The sequence below is a fragment of the Sturnus vulgaris genome, chromosome 22 (assembly GCF_052056855.1).
Source record: "Sturnus vulgaris isolate bStuVul1 chromosome 22, bStuVul1.hap1, whole genome shotgun sequence".
Classification (NCBI taxonomy): domain Eukaryota; kingdom Metazoa; phylum Chordata; class Aves; order Passeriformes; family Sturnidae; genus Sturnus; species Sturnus vulgaris.
Genome location: NC_142264.1, coordinates 732,501 through 749,554, shown reverse-complemented (window position 1 = coordinate 749,554; position 17,054 = coordinate 732,501). Strand labels below are relative to the sequence as shown.

At 46.5% G+C, this 17,054-nt stretch overlaps 1 protein-coding gene across 4 annotated transcripts in view; it reads right to left on the bottom strand.

Annotated features, from left to right (window-relative positions):
• The window catches only part of MAPKAP1 (MAPK associated protein 1), an 81,015-nt gene that overhangs the window by 25,488 nt on the left and 38,473 nt on the right, over window positions 1-17,054 (bottom strand). For all 4 annotated transcript variants that reach the window (XM_014880021.2, XM_088177595.1, XM_088177596.1 and 1 more), the window contains exons 6-7: window positions 16,734-16,910; window positions 9,659-9,768 (exon numbers count right to left, since the gene is read on the bottom strand). In XM_014880021.2, the coding sequence (XP_014735507.1) occupies window positions 9,659-9,768; window positions 16,734-16,910 (287 nt within the window). The remainder of the gene's footprint in view (window positions 1-9,658; window positions 9,769-16,733; window positions 16,911-17,054) is intronic.

The window sequence follows — 17,054 nt, the reverse complement described above, 5'->3', positions numbered from 1 at the left end:
GTGCCCCACATCAACGAACAATGCAGGTCCCACCAGTTCCACTGGAGCTCCACCAGTAACCTAGTTACTAATCACCCAGGGCCATTATTCCTATTCTTTGTTTCCTGTCTTTTAATCAATTATTAATCCATGTGAGGATCCTCCTTCTCATCCTGTGACAGCTTAATTGCTTTATGAGCCTTTGTCAAATCTTTTTTGGAAATCTGAGCAAGCCATGGAAAGCCCACCATGCCATCGATGTGGTCTGTGGCTCCCTCCCAGCCTGCCCTGCCAAAGCCATGCCCACCTTTGCCCACACCATCCTTGTGTCATCATTAATTCTGCTCTTTGCTAGGGGTCCCTGCCACAATTTCACAGTTTGCCTGGTGAGAAAGCCCAGCCTGTCCTTGAACTCCTTCCACAAACCCTTTCCACCAGCCACACCAGTTAAACGTCCTGGAAATGGTGCAGCATCTCCTGCCCTGCAGCACACCTGGGGCACTGCTGCCTGCTCACAGGGCTCTGCAAGAACCACAGAATGGCTCAGGACAGGGGGAATGGCTCAGGACCCTCCCTAGTCCCTTCCCCTGCCATGGCAGGGACACCTTCCACTGTCCCAGGCTGCTCCCAGCCCCATCCAGCCCAGCCTTGGACACTTCCAGGGATCCAGGGGCAGCCGCAGCTGCTCTGGGCAAAGGAAATAACAAAGGAAAAGAAAAAATAACAAAGAAAGTAAGAAAAAAACCCCAGAAATGTGGACAGTTAGGCAGCTGCAGCCCAACAGCCACGGTGACAGATGCTGGGCAGGAGGGAACAAGCAAAAGGAACTGAGCTCTGTCCACAGGCAGAAGGCAGCAGAGCAGTCAAAAAACCCCCGTTGATAAACACTTAACACTGATGTCTGTGGGACTTTCCGTTTCAAGTCCCTCCTTTCACAAGGATTTGTGATTTATTGCTTTGCTGCTCCATCCCTGGGCTTTGAAAGCGCGATTCTGCTTGAGTTTAAACTATATTTATATTTATTTTTTTGTTATCGCTTTTTTATTATTGCTATAGAAAATATTTGCTGGAAATATGTTGCAGCTATTACAAGGTCATAAAAAAGAGGAGATTTATGTATTTCTATCATTTGAAATAGTCTGTCAGAAAGTATCAGTCGTGCTAAGTGTAAGACTGCTGGATTCCAGTGCTCCCTCTGCCAGCACATGGGCAGCAGATGGAGGAATTAAAATAGCTCAGTGTGGAGGCTCAGGGTGCTGGCTGGGAGGAGGGAAATCGAGGCAGCTCCTCATCCCCCTGGCAGCCCTGGGGGAACCCTGGCTCCCAGGGATGCTGGACACGGCCCCTGGGCCAGGGCACGAGCACTGGACCAGAACCAAAAGGGCAGAGGGAGGAGCAGGATCAATCCCGGAGAGCAGAGAAAGCGGGAACAGGGAGAGGGCTCGGGCCTCCTCCTGCAGCAGCTTCCTCAGAACATGACAGAAGGGGCAGGATTCCATTGTGTGCTTGGCAATGGCAATAAAACAACAGAAAATATGTAAACAGTGTGAGAGGAACTGGCTGCAGAGCAGAATGTTTACATCTCCAATCCTGCTGCTGCGAGGACGTCTTAAATCTGTTTATCCGCTAAAAATCCCCAAAGCCCCTCAACACCTCTGAAGTGGAATAAAGATTTTATCATTACAAATGCAAATACCGGTTAATAAATAAAGATATTTAAATAGTGAAAACAAACTTTTAACATTACTCACAAGCATGAGAGGGTTTTTTTTTTTTAGCCCAATCTGTTTTTCCTTAACTCGCACTGTTGTGACATTACCGAATTTTACACACAGTTATCTGCCGCTCTCCACAGAAATACAGATGGTTTTTGTAGAAATAAACAGTCATTTATATGAAACAATTGTAAAATAGTTTATGGAAACCAGTGGTGTAATGCATTCAAATAAATGCCAGGCCTGGTTGATGGAGAGCCAAGGTGTTAAATCACACTGCTCAGGAATTCAGCTGTGGGAAACAGATAGTAAATCCAGAGTGACAGAATTTCCAGTGATGGCAAAGGTTTCTGACATCTAGTCCAGTACACAAAAACTACAGCAGTTCAAACCTATTTTACTTAACACTACCTTGACAGCCAGTGAAATTAAAGAATTTAGTCAAAAGGCCCTTAAAAAGAAACAAACACTTCATTTCTGGATTGCTTTTCTGGGGAACAGCGAATGTGCAGCACGGCCAGCAGCAACCCAGGCTGTGCACAGCATCAACACAAGGGTTTTACTTCCTTGCTACCTTTCTGCATTAGCAAAATGTAGCTCTAAATAAAGCTGAGACAAAACCATCATGTTTGATCTATAATGTAAAGTACCTCCAGCAGAAAGCCAATACATGGATTTTATTTTACACTCTCAGCTCTGGGAGGTGCCCCATTCTCAGTGTCTGGAATTGTCCCCAGGGGACCGTGCTGGGGCCAGCCCAGATGGACATTCCAGACTGAGCAGCACCAGGGCTCTCCCACTGCCTGGGCTACCAGTGACAAAGGTGCTTTTCCCGGGCTAGGAACACACCAGGGATTGTTCTGCAGTTTTGGGGCAGCACAACCCCGGGTTCATGGAATCAGAGCAGGCAGGAGCTGATCCCATGAAGGTACCAGGGACCAGCACAGCTCTGATCAGCAAAGGCAAATCACAAAAATCTCAGTCACACAAACACTGAGCTGCACATTTAAAATGTCACATAAATTACGGCATTATTACCAATCCAGAAGAACCAGTAACCACATGAATTCAACACCAACAGATCCAAAATAAACCCCATTCAATATTTCACTTTCATTTCGGAGGCTGGGCATGAAAAATTCTTCTCACCCATCCAGGCTGATACCCAGCCCAAGGCACGGGGCTCACTGGGCATTGCTGTTCTGACAATTCACAAACTTTATTCCCCACGAGCTGTTCCACAAACACCAGCATCCCTGTCCCCGTCCCCAAGCTCTGCTCAGCATCAACAGGCTGGGGAGAGAGGAAGGGCATGTGGAATAAATCATAAATCATCCGTGCTGCAGAGCAGAGCCCAGGCTGGAGGCAGGAGGAAATCATTCCCAGCACTTCCATGGCCCCTCTCCACACTGCTCACCCACCCTGCTGTGGGGAATACCCTAAAAAACAGAGCAGTGAGCCCCTTTCCCCTTCCTGGATCAGCCCTGGGAATGGGGAACAGCTCTGGGAATGGGGCACAATGGGGACAGTGGGGACAGAGCAGGGACAGAGCAGGGACAGGGGCTGGTCCCAGCTCTGCAGACACCGTGGCTCTCTGTAATTCACATCCCACATCAAACCTGGGTCACTGAGGTGTTTCCAGGTATTTCCAGTCCTGACCCTGCACCAGGCTCTGCAGGGCTGCTCTAATGATCCCAAACAAAGCACTGGGAGCCAGAGCAGCTCACAAGTACCATTAGGCAGAAAAGCACGAGTGTGAACACAAGGAAACACAAATTAATTGGCTTTTCACTGTCACAGATGCTGGGGCTTCCATCCCAGAAAGAGTCAGAGCAAACATATGCATCGCCTACTCGAACATATTTACTTTTAAATTTAAACTCCTCAGCTACCATCATTCCATGACAGTATCAAACTTTAATGACAGTTTATTCTAATTGTAGTTCATCTGTTAGAAGTGCTTTAATCACAGGGCTGTGGCTTTACATAGTTTAGCTTTTTAATTCTCCTTTTTAAATGTATGAATAAATACATGTATGTCCAACTAAAATACACACACACCTGTCTTTACAGACTTTTTTGGTCTTACTCTCCCACCAACAAGGCAGGATGAGGACGGAAAACCCCAGCAAGACCCACAGCTCCTCTAGCAGCTGCTTTAGAACATTTAAGTCACGAAATTTGACATTCAATGTGGTGCTGACACTGACAGGCCAGAAACGGAATTTTCAAACACAACTCAGATCTCTCCTCCCCAGCTGCTCCTCAAACAGAGCTGAGCCCCGAGCAGAATTCCTCATCTGAGAGGCTCCAGGTTCTGAGGGGTAACCAAAACTTTGTGGGAACAAATCTAAAACATGGGAATAATCAACCACAAAAGCTGGGTCTGTAACAGACTCTGCTCCAGGTACCAGGGGATGGAACAGGCTCTTTCCCTGGCCTTGGCAGCTGCAATTCCTCTGATTCTGGTGTAGAGACTAAAATACGATATGGAGACTTTTATCTTTAAGTCCTACGCCTGTTTCTTGAATCTTTCTCTTTTCTTATTATTCAGCTTCCTGTGGCAGTGAAATAATACACTTAAACAGACCAGGAAGATTATTTTAAACTATTTTTGGTCACTTTACACATTTTAAAGAATGCAAAAAGCACTGGTTGACAGCTGTTAGGGACTTGAATGTTATTGCAAAGCAGCTGTTTTCATTTATTGAAAAAGTATTAATCTTTCTCCAAACTCACAGAACACTGAGCTAATAACTCTCCCTCTAACCTACGGAAAATACAGGTCACGTCTGTGCAATGTTGGCAGAAGGTTTTGTTTATAACAATTAAACTTGTAGAGCATTTTGTTCTTAAAAGGACTGAGCCTTTCTGGTCGGGGGATGTTTGCAGTTGGAGGCAGCTATTAAATAATAATCAGTAGCATGTTCACCCTGCAAAGAATTTCTACTTGAAATCAGACAAGATTAATCAGAGGAGACTTCTCTGTTCACTAGAAATTTCAGATGAAGAGAGGCTGACATGGACCAGGAACAGGCAGGATTATTCCAACATTTCAGCATTTAATGTTGTTTAGTTTTGTCTCTCATCTCCTTCTAAGAACATTCGGTTTTTATATACTGACATCAACGCTTAATTTGTTTGAAAACAAAGCCTCTGCACACATTCTCTCTGCATTGTTATTTACTTTACATTAGTATTTATAGTCCATTCAGTGGAGCTCTGGAGGAGAAGGCAACTGGCATCGCAGGGAATGTGTTTGTTGAAGAGCAGCAGGAATGAGACAGCTCACAGGCAGGGAGATAACTTCCAAGTGTACATACAGTCCCTGCACATATTTAATTTGAGAATCACCATGGCATCAAGATACATGAAGTATCAAGGATGAAGTCACCATCTTTCTTGTGTTCTTAAAATCGTAATCCATGCAAACATATTTTACAGGGGATATTGAGTGCAGGCTTTGGTGCAGATATAAAGAGGCTGATAAGATCTCCTTGCCTGCTGCACTGGGGGCTGCTGTCAGCCCCAGCTGAGCCCTGGGATCACAGCATGGGCTGTGCCTTCCACCTTGGAACAACTGTGCCTGCCTTGGTCCCACTGAGCCTCCCTAAAAAAGCAGGATTTAAAGTGCACATCTACCACAACCCAAATTTTCATGTTAATTTCTTCATGTTAATGGGGTAACACATGAGCATTGGTGAAACTAAGACCAGCAGAAACACACAGCAGACTGACTGAGCAGGAAAATCATTTCCCAGTAAAGCAAATCAGGTTCTAGGGGTAATGGTGTTTTACAGCTCTGCAACATGATCTGTATGACCTACAAAACTTCCTCTGCCAAGCCCTAGGGTGGGATTTCCAAGCACACCTAACAGCTACCTGCTCCAGAAGTTAATGTTAAGGCTGTTACTGATCTCTGGGGAGCAGAATTATCCCAAGTACTAAAACACCCAAATCTCACCTTCTAAAACAGCTTTTCAGGACTCGGTTATTAGAGCTGTTCAAAATCCAGACAGCAGAGTATCTGACATTTTTACTGATAAATTCAAGGAGAACAGGAAGTTCTTATGCTCCCAATCTCCAGCATGTGAGCTCTTTTCTGCAGATCTGCCACACTGCAGAGAGATTTTATATTTACACCATCAGCTGCTGAAGTGCTCAAAGAAAGGAGATGTAGGCATGGCAGGATTATACAAAACAATCCTTAAACTACCTCTGGACACCAGGGTTCTCCAAGGGTTGTTATCCCAGTGCCCAGGCAGTGCCAGGCCCGTGCTGTGCCCAGCCAGGTCCCTGTGGCACCACCCCACCCTCGGGCTCCTTCTCTCCCCTTTGGGCTATTCCCAGAAAACCCTCCTGCATGAGCAATGCCCCGGGCCCCCTCAAGGTGGTCCATCCCGGATTAGAGCAGTCTCCCCCAGGAGCTCACCCCACCAGGGCAGTGTTTTATTTGCAGCCCTCCCGTAGAACATGCCTGTGCAATACAGGCTGCTGAGCACGCAATAGGTTAAACAAATTGATGATAAAGTACTCGACTTCGTTAGTTTTCATTACCATAAGAAAACATCAATTACATTTTCTATTTTATGAGTGTACACAGGGGAATCCATTACAGTGAGAGAGAGGTTCTATGGCTCTTTCTGCTGCTTCTTTCCTCAGCAAAAAGAACAGTTTGTTTTCAAAGGCACTGACACCAGCCCAGAGGAAGGGAAGGCACACTGGCCTATCTGCATAGACAGCTCCTATCCTGATTTATCCAGCCTGGCTCCAACTAATTAAACATCTGCCTCAATGGCTTCCTCTGCAGATTTATCTTCTCCAGGGTGCAGCACTGGCTGGTTGTTAGAGGCTCTTCCCTAACTGGCAGCCATTCCCACGCTCTTGTCCCAGTTGTTTTTTTGGCAGGAGATGATCCAGCAGTGCCACTGACCCCCGTGGGTGCCTGGCTGGGACAGGTCAGCAGGTCCCACAGTCCTGCTGCAGGACAGCCACGTCCTCTAGGAAAGGACTGGGGACCAGGGCTCTGCCAGCTACAGCACATCCCATCATTTCACCACCTGTGCTTCCCCTTGACTGGCTCGAATATTATTATTTAAAAATGGTCAGAGTTCATATGTCAAAAGCCTTGAGACGCTAAGAAAGAAGAATTGCAAGGAAGGTGAAATAGTTGGAACAGTTTGCCATAATTTTATCTAAATGGGGCTAGGCACAGTCAGAATATTGCTCCTGTTTTTTCAGACCTCTTCCCACAAAGCAAAGGTTGTAGCCCACTTGTGTCTCCTACTGACCAGTATTTTGCTGCAATAAATAATGGCTGAACAAAGTATTTAGAGAAAACTAGCCTAATGTTTTAGCCCTGGTTATACTCAACAAACCCTTCCCTACTGTACCACAGGAATTCCTCATATTTTCCTCACCCAAAGTAGCCAACCCAGGTTTGCATTTTCCTACCAATTTAGGACCAGTCTGAAAAATGTCCTTTAAGTTAGTGGTGAAAACAGATGAGAAAGCAACTGCTTCTACCAGTACCTGAAAACAGCATAAGCTGCAATGTAATAAATTCATCTGACCTGAAAAGGCTGATCTGGAGGCCCATTGAAGACAGGCAGAAAAGCTCATGGGAATTTCAGTTTTATTAAACTATTCCAAAAACTTTAAATAAACACGTTCAGTCTATTTTTGGTAACGACTTTTTAAAAATTAGACCAATCAGCTTTAAATGAAACATTGCTGAATGAGGAGAAATGCTTCTCCTAAATTATGTCTTATTTTTTATTCAGAACTTTGAGATCCTAATCCACTGGTTAATAATGACCTCAAGCACCCTGGCCCAAGCTGTGCAGTGCAAATGCTCTGACCTGCAATTCCATTTATCCCTGCATCCTCTCCAGTGACAAGGGATCTGGGGGTAGCTGAGGAATGATGGCAAAACCTTTTCCTGCTCTTGCTGCAGTCTCTCTGTGCCCACTGTGGTGGCATCCCGAGCTCTCCCTGCCCTCACAGCATTCCCAGCCCATGGCAGAGGGGACTGGCACGGCCTGGCTGGATCCAGAGGGTCCCCTCTGTGCACACAGCTGCAATTGCTGCTGCTTTAAAGATGACAGCAAGACCTTCCTAAGCCCTCCCACTCCCTAAAGCCTGAAAATCCACATTTTGGGAGAGGGATGTAATTGGGAACATGGAAAGGTTTGGAGAAGCTAAGTTAATGTTAATAACAAATTCTGATGCACCCCTATATACCCTGTTCCTGCAAAGGGCTCTGAGCAGAAGGGCCAAGGCAGCAGAAGTGAATGCATCAGCTGGAGGAACAAATGCCAGGTCCATTCCTTTTGTAAACTACTGAGCAAAAGTAACAAAGTCAAAGCAGAATCAAATTTTAAATGGACAAAGAATAAAACATCTGTTACACGAAGGGGGGAAGCAGTTTAAAGACTGAGCTAAGTGAATCCTTTAGCAACCTCCCTTCAGGGAAGGGAAATCTGACCCCAGGAAATAAATAAAAGTCACCCAAAAAGTGAACAAAAGAGGTGTTTGAAAAAACCCCCAACACCATTCATCGCCGCTAACGACTTGTTCATTATGAGTGATGATGGATAAAGACTTCTCACGCTGAGATGAAATCAAGATTTATATGCATTGTTTCCTCTCCCAACTTGTGGGAAGATCATCATCATTTAATTCCATCTCAGCGGCCAGCGATGGGCATCCAGAGGGCTGCTTATCACCCGGCGCAGTCAGCTGGCAAGGGCCGGACGTGCCGCTGGCACATCTGGCCGGAGGCGCCGCAGCCGGGGCTGAGCGATGGCTCCTGGCCACCCTCCAAATTGCTGCACACTGCCGGGGCTCCTCTCCACCCCCAGCACTGCTCCTCGCTCCTCTCCACTTCTCCCCCTCCGTTTTTTTTTTTTGTTTTTTTTTTGTTTTTTTTTATTTTTTTTTATTTTTTTTTTTTTACGAGAATCAGATTTTCATTGCTCCATTCAATTGCTCTTCTCTGCCATTTTTTACAGCTCTTATCGTTCCCTTGGAATATGGCCTTGAGACAGCTCATCCGTGTCCTTCACTGTGTTATCTCTTCTAACTTTTATTAAAACTTCAGCTCCCATCTGAAGATAGCTAATTAAATCCATGACAGATTATACACGCATTTAAAAACTGCACTGAACTACTTTTTCTAAGGAGAACAGGGTTTATTTTCTTTTCCCATAGTTAAAACTGAGGGTGTATAAGGAGGTTTCATTCATTTACAAAGACAAGATCCTTATCTTTCCCACTGTATAGATGGGTTTATATTAAAGTTCCTTTGTTGCGTGACAAGACTCAGTGCAATTTCTCTCAGTAATTATTTCTTGTTGCTGCAAAGATCTCTCAGCCTTATACTTCTGAAATATATACACTAACATATATGTGAATGCACATCTATCCCCCAGAAAAACATTGTTTAAAATAGAAATACAAGCACTGTACATTTTCCCTTTTCAAGTGTTCATATGCCTTAACTGTAATACCACTATTTTGATAACATTGCAGAAAACAAATTTTTTTCTTTTTCACTACAAGTAACAATGAATCCTTGAAATTATTTAAAATCGTGCTAAGCATAATTTTCTTACATAAATTAAAAGTATATATTACAAACTCTATCATGGGCTGGACTTGCTGTACTTCTACCCATCATCCCAAATTACCACGAACTGGTCTTGAATGCAAATGGCTTTGTTATCATAAATAAATATTTGCAGGAATGGATATACAGCTCTGCAGCAAACATTATGCAGCTCCTGCACTGCCAGCTTTGTGCCAGCATTGAGAACACAGACCTGTGCACAGAACTGCTGTGAGTGGGGCTGGGACACAACCCCCCAAAACCTGAGCAACGTTCAGCACAGTTCACAAAGAGACATCAAATATACTCATGGAGAAAACACCCTGCCCTCCAGAAAACAGGATAAATAACCCACCTGAGCCTCTCTGTGATCCCTTCCTTCTCTTTAAGGCCTTTTGTAAGATATCCTTCATGGTGACCTTCATACTGTCCACCTGAATAAGTGAGAATCCATGAGCAGCATTTCTGCAAGACAGATGCACATGCAGTTTTACAAAACAATCACCACTGGCAGCTCCCCCCAGCCCTCGTTAGCTTCAAGCAAAGCCCTCGTTAGGCACAGGGTTAATGAACTTGGGCTGGGAAGGGAAGTTAAGAGGAGAAACCAAGCAAACTGCCTCAGCCAAAACGGATTGACATTCAAGGCAAACGGGGGAAAGGATTTTCCTAATTTATTGTTATTTTTGATCACTTGGTGTTCAGCATTAGAGGAGAAAAACGAGCCAGTGTAGCTGGGGGGCTGCTCGTGTCTGTGGGGTGTTGTACAGCAGGGAACAGCCTGCAGTGCCATTTTCACCCTGACACACCGTTAGGGACAAGAGCACAACACCCCCAGGGACAGCAGCTCTGCAGCACTACCAAAGCATTATTTCAATGCATTATTTCCAACCTAACGGTGTTTCTTTGGGCACGTTTTTGTCAACACAATGGCACAAAATCTCCCAGAAAGATCCAAGGCAGGGGGTCCTTGTCCTGGCCATCACCCACGGGAAGGATTGCAGAGGATGGGGACAGATGTGGGGGACAGGAGGGGCACCCCTGGGGGAGCAGGGAAATGACAATATCATAGAAGAGACTCTGAACGAGCAGATCAGTAAATTCTGCCCCTTAGCCCTCGCAGTCAGTCTCGGCTCGTGTCAGTAGATGTCACTGCAGACAGTTCCAGGGAAATCCGAGAGCTGAGGGCTCCCACCGGAGAGATTGCTCTGCATGGAAAAAACTGGTTTGCAAAGCTATTTGGGCAGGAGGAGGAGCCTTCTATCTGGCAACCAGGAATTTTAATCAGGGACTACAGCTCTATATGAACATCACAGCTGGAATATTTTTAAAAGCAACTGGCAGGCGAAAGCAATCCAAGCAACACAAGCACATCGTGAGAAACAAACCCATATGACATGTCACTTTGAAGCACAAATGCTGGGATTAGAGGTCGGAGCTCAGGTGGGCTGAGATGTGACATCCCCAGCCAGGACAGAGCCCTCAGCACCCAGGGCACTGACTGCAGGGTGCCAGGGGGGCCAGCAGCCCCTGCCTGGGCACGGCTCAGTGTCCTGCAGGCCACTCCTGGCTCAGGACATGTCCCCCCTCACTGTGTGAGATGCTTCCCTCTCCTCGCCTCTGCCTTGGTCTCATCTGAATTTCATTTTCAATTCCCTTTGTTCCTGGCAAAATGAAACTGCCTAAAAGCCCCAAATTTATGTTCTCCAGACCATTTATTATTTATAACTCTATCTTACTCGTCTTCAAACCAAATAATCCCAACCTTTTCATGCATCTGCTTTTCCCTGTGTTTCTGCTGTGTGCTCGGTGCAGCAGGAGCAGGGCTGAGGGAGGGAGTGCCACCACTGCAGGTGACACTGCAGGTGACACTGCTGTCCTGGGAACAGCCCCAGGGCTCACAGGCTCTGGCTAATGCCTGCAATGAGCACAGATCTTCCCAAGCACTTCACCGAGGAGCAAATTTCCCCTGAAGCTGCTGTGGAGCCCCTGACCTGCTCAAGCACCACACAACACCTGCCCTTTGCCCAGCAGTGCCCTGGACACCCCCTGGCTTCCCAAAAACCTCACAGCTTCAGTCCCAGCTGACCTGCTGAGCAAGATTCAGTGGATTCTTTAAAGTGAAAAACCTATTCTACAGCTATAATCACAAAAAGGAAACTACCTCTGTGCTTTCATTTAAACAACACAGGGTTTCTCATTGAAGTGCTACATGAAAAGCCCTCCATGCTGGACCAGGCCACCACAACACCTGGTGCCTCCAGGTCATTCATACAATGCTCTGCAATACCTACAGGAATTTTCCAGTGAACTCCAACCAAAATACAGGGAAATAAATTAAAATACTTCAGGGAAAAAAGAAATTGCAAAGGCAACAGAACTCTTCCAAAACCCGCTATGGCCAAAACAACGGAGTCACAATTGACCCCTGTGTAAAAAATGCTTTTCTACATTTCTCACCCCAAACACAGAGGGCCTGCAGCCCCCTTCCCACTGGGCACAGAGTGGCCACGGGCAGATGGCCCCAGCTCAGGGCTGCTCACACACCCATGGATCAGGAACATCCCAAAAAGGGAAGATTCTCTCTCAGCTCCCGACACTTGAGCTGCTGGAGCTCAGTGCTGTGCTCTGTGTCCCTTCCATGGAGCAGCTGGCCTGAGAACTGTCAGACTGATTTCCCTGACACTCCATTACTAACCCCTGCCCGAGCCATGGCCATTCTCTGCCTCAGAAGCTGGATCTCATCCCAGAACAATCTTTAAAAGTTTATTTTACTGATCAAAGCAAAATAAGAAAGCCTGTGTGTTTTGCTATATTTAGTGTGTGAGCGGTGAGTGAGTGCCTGGCAGAGCAGTGAGATGCAGAGCACACCCTGCCCTGCTGAACTCCTGGCTGTTTGCTCTGGAGCACAGCCACACATGGGGCTGAGCCCCATCCTGCTCCCTTCCCTGCCCTGGCTCCCTCTGAAAGGCACCACGGAACCTCAGCACAGCCTTTCAGCACTCACACATCCCAGAGCCCCACGCACGGAGCCGGGGGTGGATTCAAGCCCAGACCAAAGAGCTCCTGTCGCCATCCTGGGGCCAGGCCAGCCACTCAGAGCAGGTTTCCTGTGCCCACAGCAGGCAGAATCACAGATTAGCTGGGCTGGGAACCAACCTCTGGAGATCACCCCATCCTATCCCTGCCCAGGGCAGGGGACACAGGAACGTGTCCAGGTGGCTTTGGGATGTCTCCAGACAGGGACACTCCAGCTGGCAGCTGTTCCAGGGCTCTGCCCCTCCACGGAAAGAAGTTCTTCCTCACGTTGAGGTGGAACTTCTTGTGGTTTAGTTTAAGGCCACTGCTCCTTGTCCTGCCACTGGATGTGCTGCCAGGGTGTCCTGGATCTTCTGGAACATCACCAAGCCACCAGAGCCCTGCCTGGTGTGACCACAGCAAGGACAAACAGCCACCTCACCTCAGCACTGCCCATGGCCATGGACTGTCCTCACTCAGCCCAACCCAGCACATCCTTAACTGCAATCACAAACGATGAGTTTTACCTCCCTCTGCTAAGGTGTGATACCTTTATTTTAAGTCAACACACTGAAAATAGGACAGACAAGCAGATGCTGGTCAATCAATTAAAACTGCTGCTGGCAAATTGGAAGCCAAAGAAATTCCTTAGCTTGTATTTTCTGTCATTTTGCAAAAACATACCTGGGTGACAAGGTTAAATCAAGCAAAGGAAATCCCTGGCACTTATCATCCACAGGCATTACTGATAAATTGTGCAGTGGAGGAATAAAGGATTACCTTCTGTATTTTTTCATTACACTTTTCTTTTGTTACAGAATACATAAATCCATTGTGGCACAATGTAATATGTATCATCGTGCTACACCTGTGGACGTTTCATAACGGCTGCCATGTCTGTGCAGTCAGGAATGATAAGTGAACCACCCGTGAATGTTAATGATAGTGATCATTCTGCAGTAACTTGGCTTTCCATCTTCTTTTACAGCCTCAGTGCTGGAGCCAGGGTGGCAAGGTTCAGGAGAGAGAAAGGGAAAGGGAAAGGGAAAGAACAGCACAGGCAGAGGCTGCAGTGGGCTCTCCTCACGGTGCTCAGGTGCCATGGGAACTGGCAAGGTTCTGCCACAAAATAAAACAACTTACACTGGGAGGACAAAAGGTTTCTGTTCTGAATGAGAACTTTTTGAAAAGCTCCTTTCCAATCTGGAGCAATTTTTAAAATTTTTAATTTTTTTTTTTTGGTTAACATAGAAGTGGAATTTATTTTCCAGAAGTGGAATTTATAGCACTTAAAGCTCACTGCATAACCAGCTGGCATGGCTGGAAGTGCCTGGGAGTGACTAATAGCAATTTCCATTTGATCAGCACAAAGTCAGAGTTAAGACTCAAAATCCCAGCTGATGCAATGGACTTACCTTAAACTGGGTAATTTTCACGAAAAAATGCAGTGATAGGAACCAGACTAACTAATGCCAGCCACAATTTTTATTCTGAGCCTAAATGCTTTTGTGCATCTCAGGTTGGCCCTGCATAGCTCTGTGCACTATTGAGTTTAACTGGCTGCATTTTGACACCACTGTAACAATCCTTAGACCTCTATCAGTTCTTCTGATGCCCTCCTACCCCTCCCTCTTCACTACCCTGAGAACCACAGTCTTAATTTTGCACCCACATTAACTGCCTTCAATTTTATATGAATATTCTAAAATGTACTTTGCAGACTACCCACCCCCATGTACAAACCAGGAACAGGCCTTTTGGGGAGTGCTGCTGGAGTCCAAGAAAAACCACATTTCAGGGCTTTGAACTGAATTTGCAAGTTCACAATGCAAGTCTTGTATTTTAAAAGGGTTTCAAACCTTAAACTGTCGGGTATGGCAGAGGTGCTGCTTTGAGAATTTGTATATAATAGTCAAAGCAATTTAAGTACAATATCAAAACAGAAAAAAAAGTGCTACAGAGCAGAGGAACTGGATGCCAAATTTCCTCTGTGTGCCAACTGGCAGCTGAGCTACAGCTCCTCGAAACACCATTAGATTGAGTGTGTCAAGTTCCAGGAATAAAATTTCCAAGGGAAAAAGCCCTAATGATGGTACAGATTTATTTCCAGCCTTTCAGGTATGACCTCACCACCTCCAGAAGCCTGAATTTCCATGGATGTGCTGCTTTGTTTGCCTCTTGCTGACAAACACCCCCGCCAGGAGAGCGGGGCCGCGTGCGAGCGCCGTGCCTGGTGTTGGACACAGCTCTGCTTCCCACTGCAGCCACCTTCCAAAAACACAACTCGCTAGGCTAATGGGCAGGGAGCAGCCAGAATGACTGCCCTCCTTCTTCTCCTTGGGTAACTTTGCCAGAGTCCTTGGAACTTGCCAAATTCGGTCATGCCTGCTTAGCTTGCTCGACTGATTGTGCCAGAAAAGAAAATAAGACACAGATGTATTTGAGCTCTTTGAGATGCCAGTAAGAGCGACAGCTAATGGCTTCATTTCGACCCTCCCCTACCAGCTGGGCACAGGTGGGGGGATAATGAGGTCCCTCTCCCTAATCAAACTCAATTATTTACTACTCTGTACAGCCACAAAGACATTCACATCCAGCTCGGAATATAAACTGCACTGTGGGCTACTTCCAGCCACCACCTCTGGGTATTTATAAGTAACTCAAGTGGCTCCGAGTTTGCCTTGGCAGCAGTTGAAGTGTATAAAGTTCTGCAAACAGTTTCTGCTCAAACACGTCCTGCTGAAGCAGAGCCCCTGGCCGGGCTCCCCCGTGGCATCGGGCACGGGGACGTGGGGATGGAGCACGGCCCCAGCACTCAGCTCCTCACAGCCATCAGCATTTCTCAGCACTGATTCAATATTAATAAACATTGCAACTCACAAGGCTGACACGGCAGCAGCTGAAATACTTCAGCCACGAGGAGAGGGGAAAAAAAAAAAAAAGAGATGTAAAATCTAAAGCCACAATTGCATGCACCGGTAGGGTGACAGGGGAGGAAGAAGACACAAAATTTACAGCAAATCCCTACAAAAATAAGACAGCACTCACATTTAAACTCACAGAGCTAACGATCTTTTGATCAAGTAATTCTTTATCCTAGGGGACACATTAAAAATTCTAATTTAGACCTAACTGTTTACACAGTAATCACGAGCCATTTAAAATTAAAATGTGAACACTGGAGCCACCAAATCGACCCTTTCAGAAGAGCACTGCAGCTGTCCTAGTTCTCCTCAGCAGCACCTTCCAACATAGAAGGGAGCTCCTCACATCAGCACAAATGATGGTAAACCAAAAGATTTTGCATTTTTCTGCAGCTGGACCCTAATCCTGCTCCCAGCTCCAGCAGAGCTCTGCTGGCCAGGCCCAGGTGGGGCAGTGCCACCTCTGAGCCAGCATCCAAACCCTGCCCCACACCCACCTGGTCACTGCAGTGAAAACTGAGCCCAGCTCATGCACCCAGTACAGCACTGGGGCAGCTGGGAAAGGCACTGATGAGAAATCAACAATTTAGAGTTGTCTATTGACAATGACCTCCCCTTCCTCACCACGGCCTCAGTGCAGCACAGCCCAGCACCTCAGCCTTGAATAACTTACTTGTGAACACTGGGGCCAGAATATTTTATTTCCCAGTGCCCTAATGCAGCAGAACAAAGTGAATGTGGCCTTTGGGAATACACGTGGGATTTCTGACAATGGCTTTCTGTAGGATGCTTTGGAACGTCGCTAAGAAACACAGTACACAATAAAAAAAAATAAAAACTAATTAAATAAGCCAGATTTGTAAAAAATGTCTGATTATTCAGAACTAGAAGCAGCTGTAGTGTTAAGAATGTAAGTAATGTCCAATAACCAGGAAAACCCTATTAGCATTTTCATTTCAAGAGCTCCAAACATGAAATATTTTTCCCAAGTAAGAAGTGGCTTATGCTCCTGGCATTTTGTTCTAGTAATTAAGGCTTTCTGATGGTTTAAGAGATTTTTCATTCACAAGTAAAGAAAAATAAAAGTGATCAAGCACAGTATATATATCCCTACTTCACTGATAAGGACAGAGCAAATTCTTCCAGATCTACAAGTCAGACAGCTCAGGTCTCAGGGGTGGGTGGGATGTCCCTCACCAAAATTCTTCTGCACTTGGGAGGGGAATGTCCAGTCCTGCTCCAGCTGGCGTGCTTGCTTACTGCTCATTTCTCTTGTCATGAAGCCACACTGCAACAATTTGTTTATAAATTCACTGCAGGACATCACCAACACGTGTTTTTGTGCATTTGGACGCAGTGAGGTGAAGGGAGGCAGAGGAGGAGGAGGAGGAGGAGGAGGAGGAGGAGGAGGAGGAGGAGGAGGAGGAGGAGGAGGAGGAAGGCAGCAGTGTCCTGGCCCCAGGGCTGTCCCCAGGCCAGGTCTGTACTCACATGCGCACGAAGAGCGACTGCTTGGCTGCCAGCCCTGGGGACGAGTACTTTTCCACCAGGGCCAGGGTGCTGAAGCCAAACTTGTGAATGGGCTCGTTGGAGTCCAGGGGTGGAAAGTCCGTGTCGACCTCGCCATCATCCTCGGCGATGTGCAGGCAGTAGGCATTGACATTGTCACTGCAACACAGAGACACAGAGCAGCTCCAGTCAGGACAGCTCCAGTCAGGACAATTCCAGTCAGGACAATTCCAGTCAGGACAATTCCAGGGACACAGAGAGAGTCACGACAGCCCCAGGGACACACAGAGAGTCAGGACAATC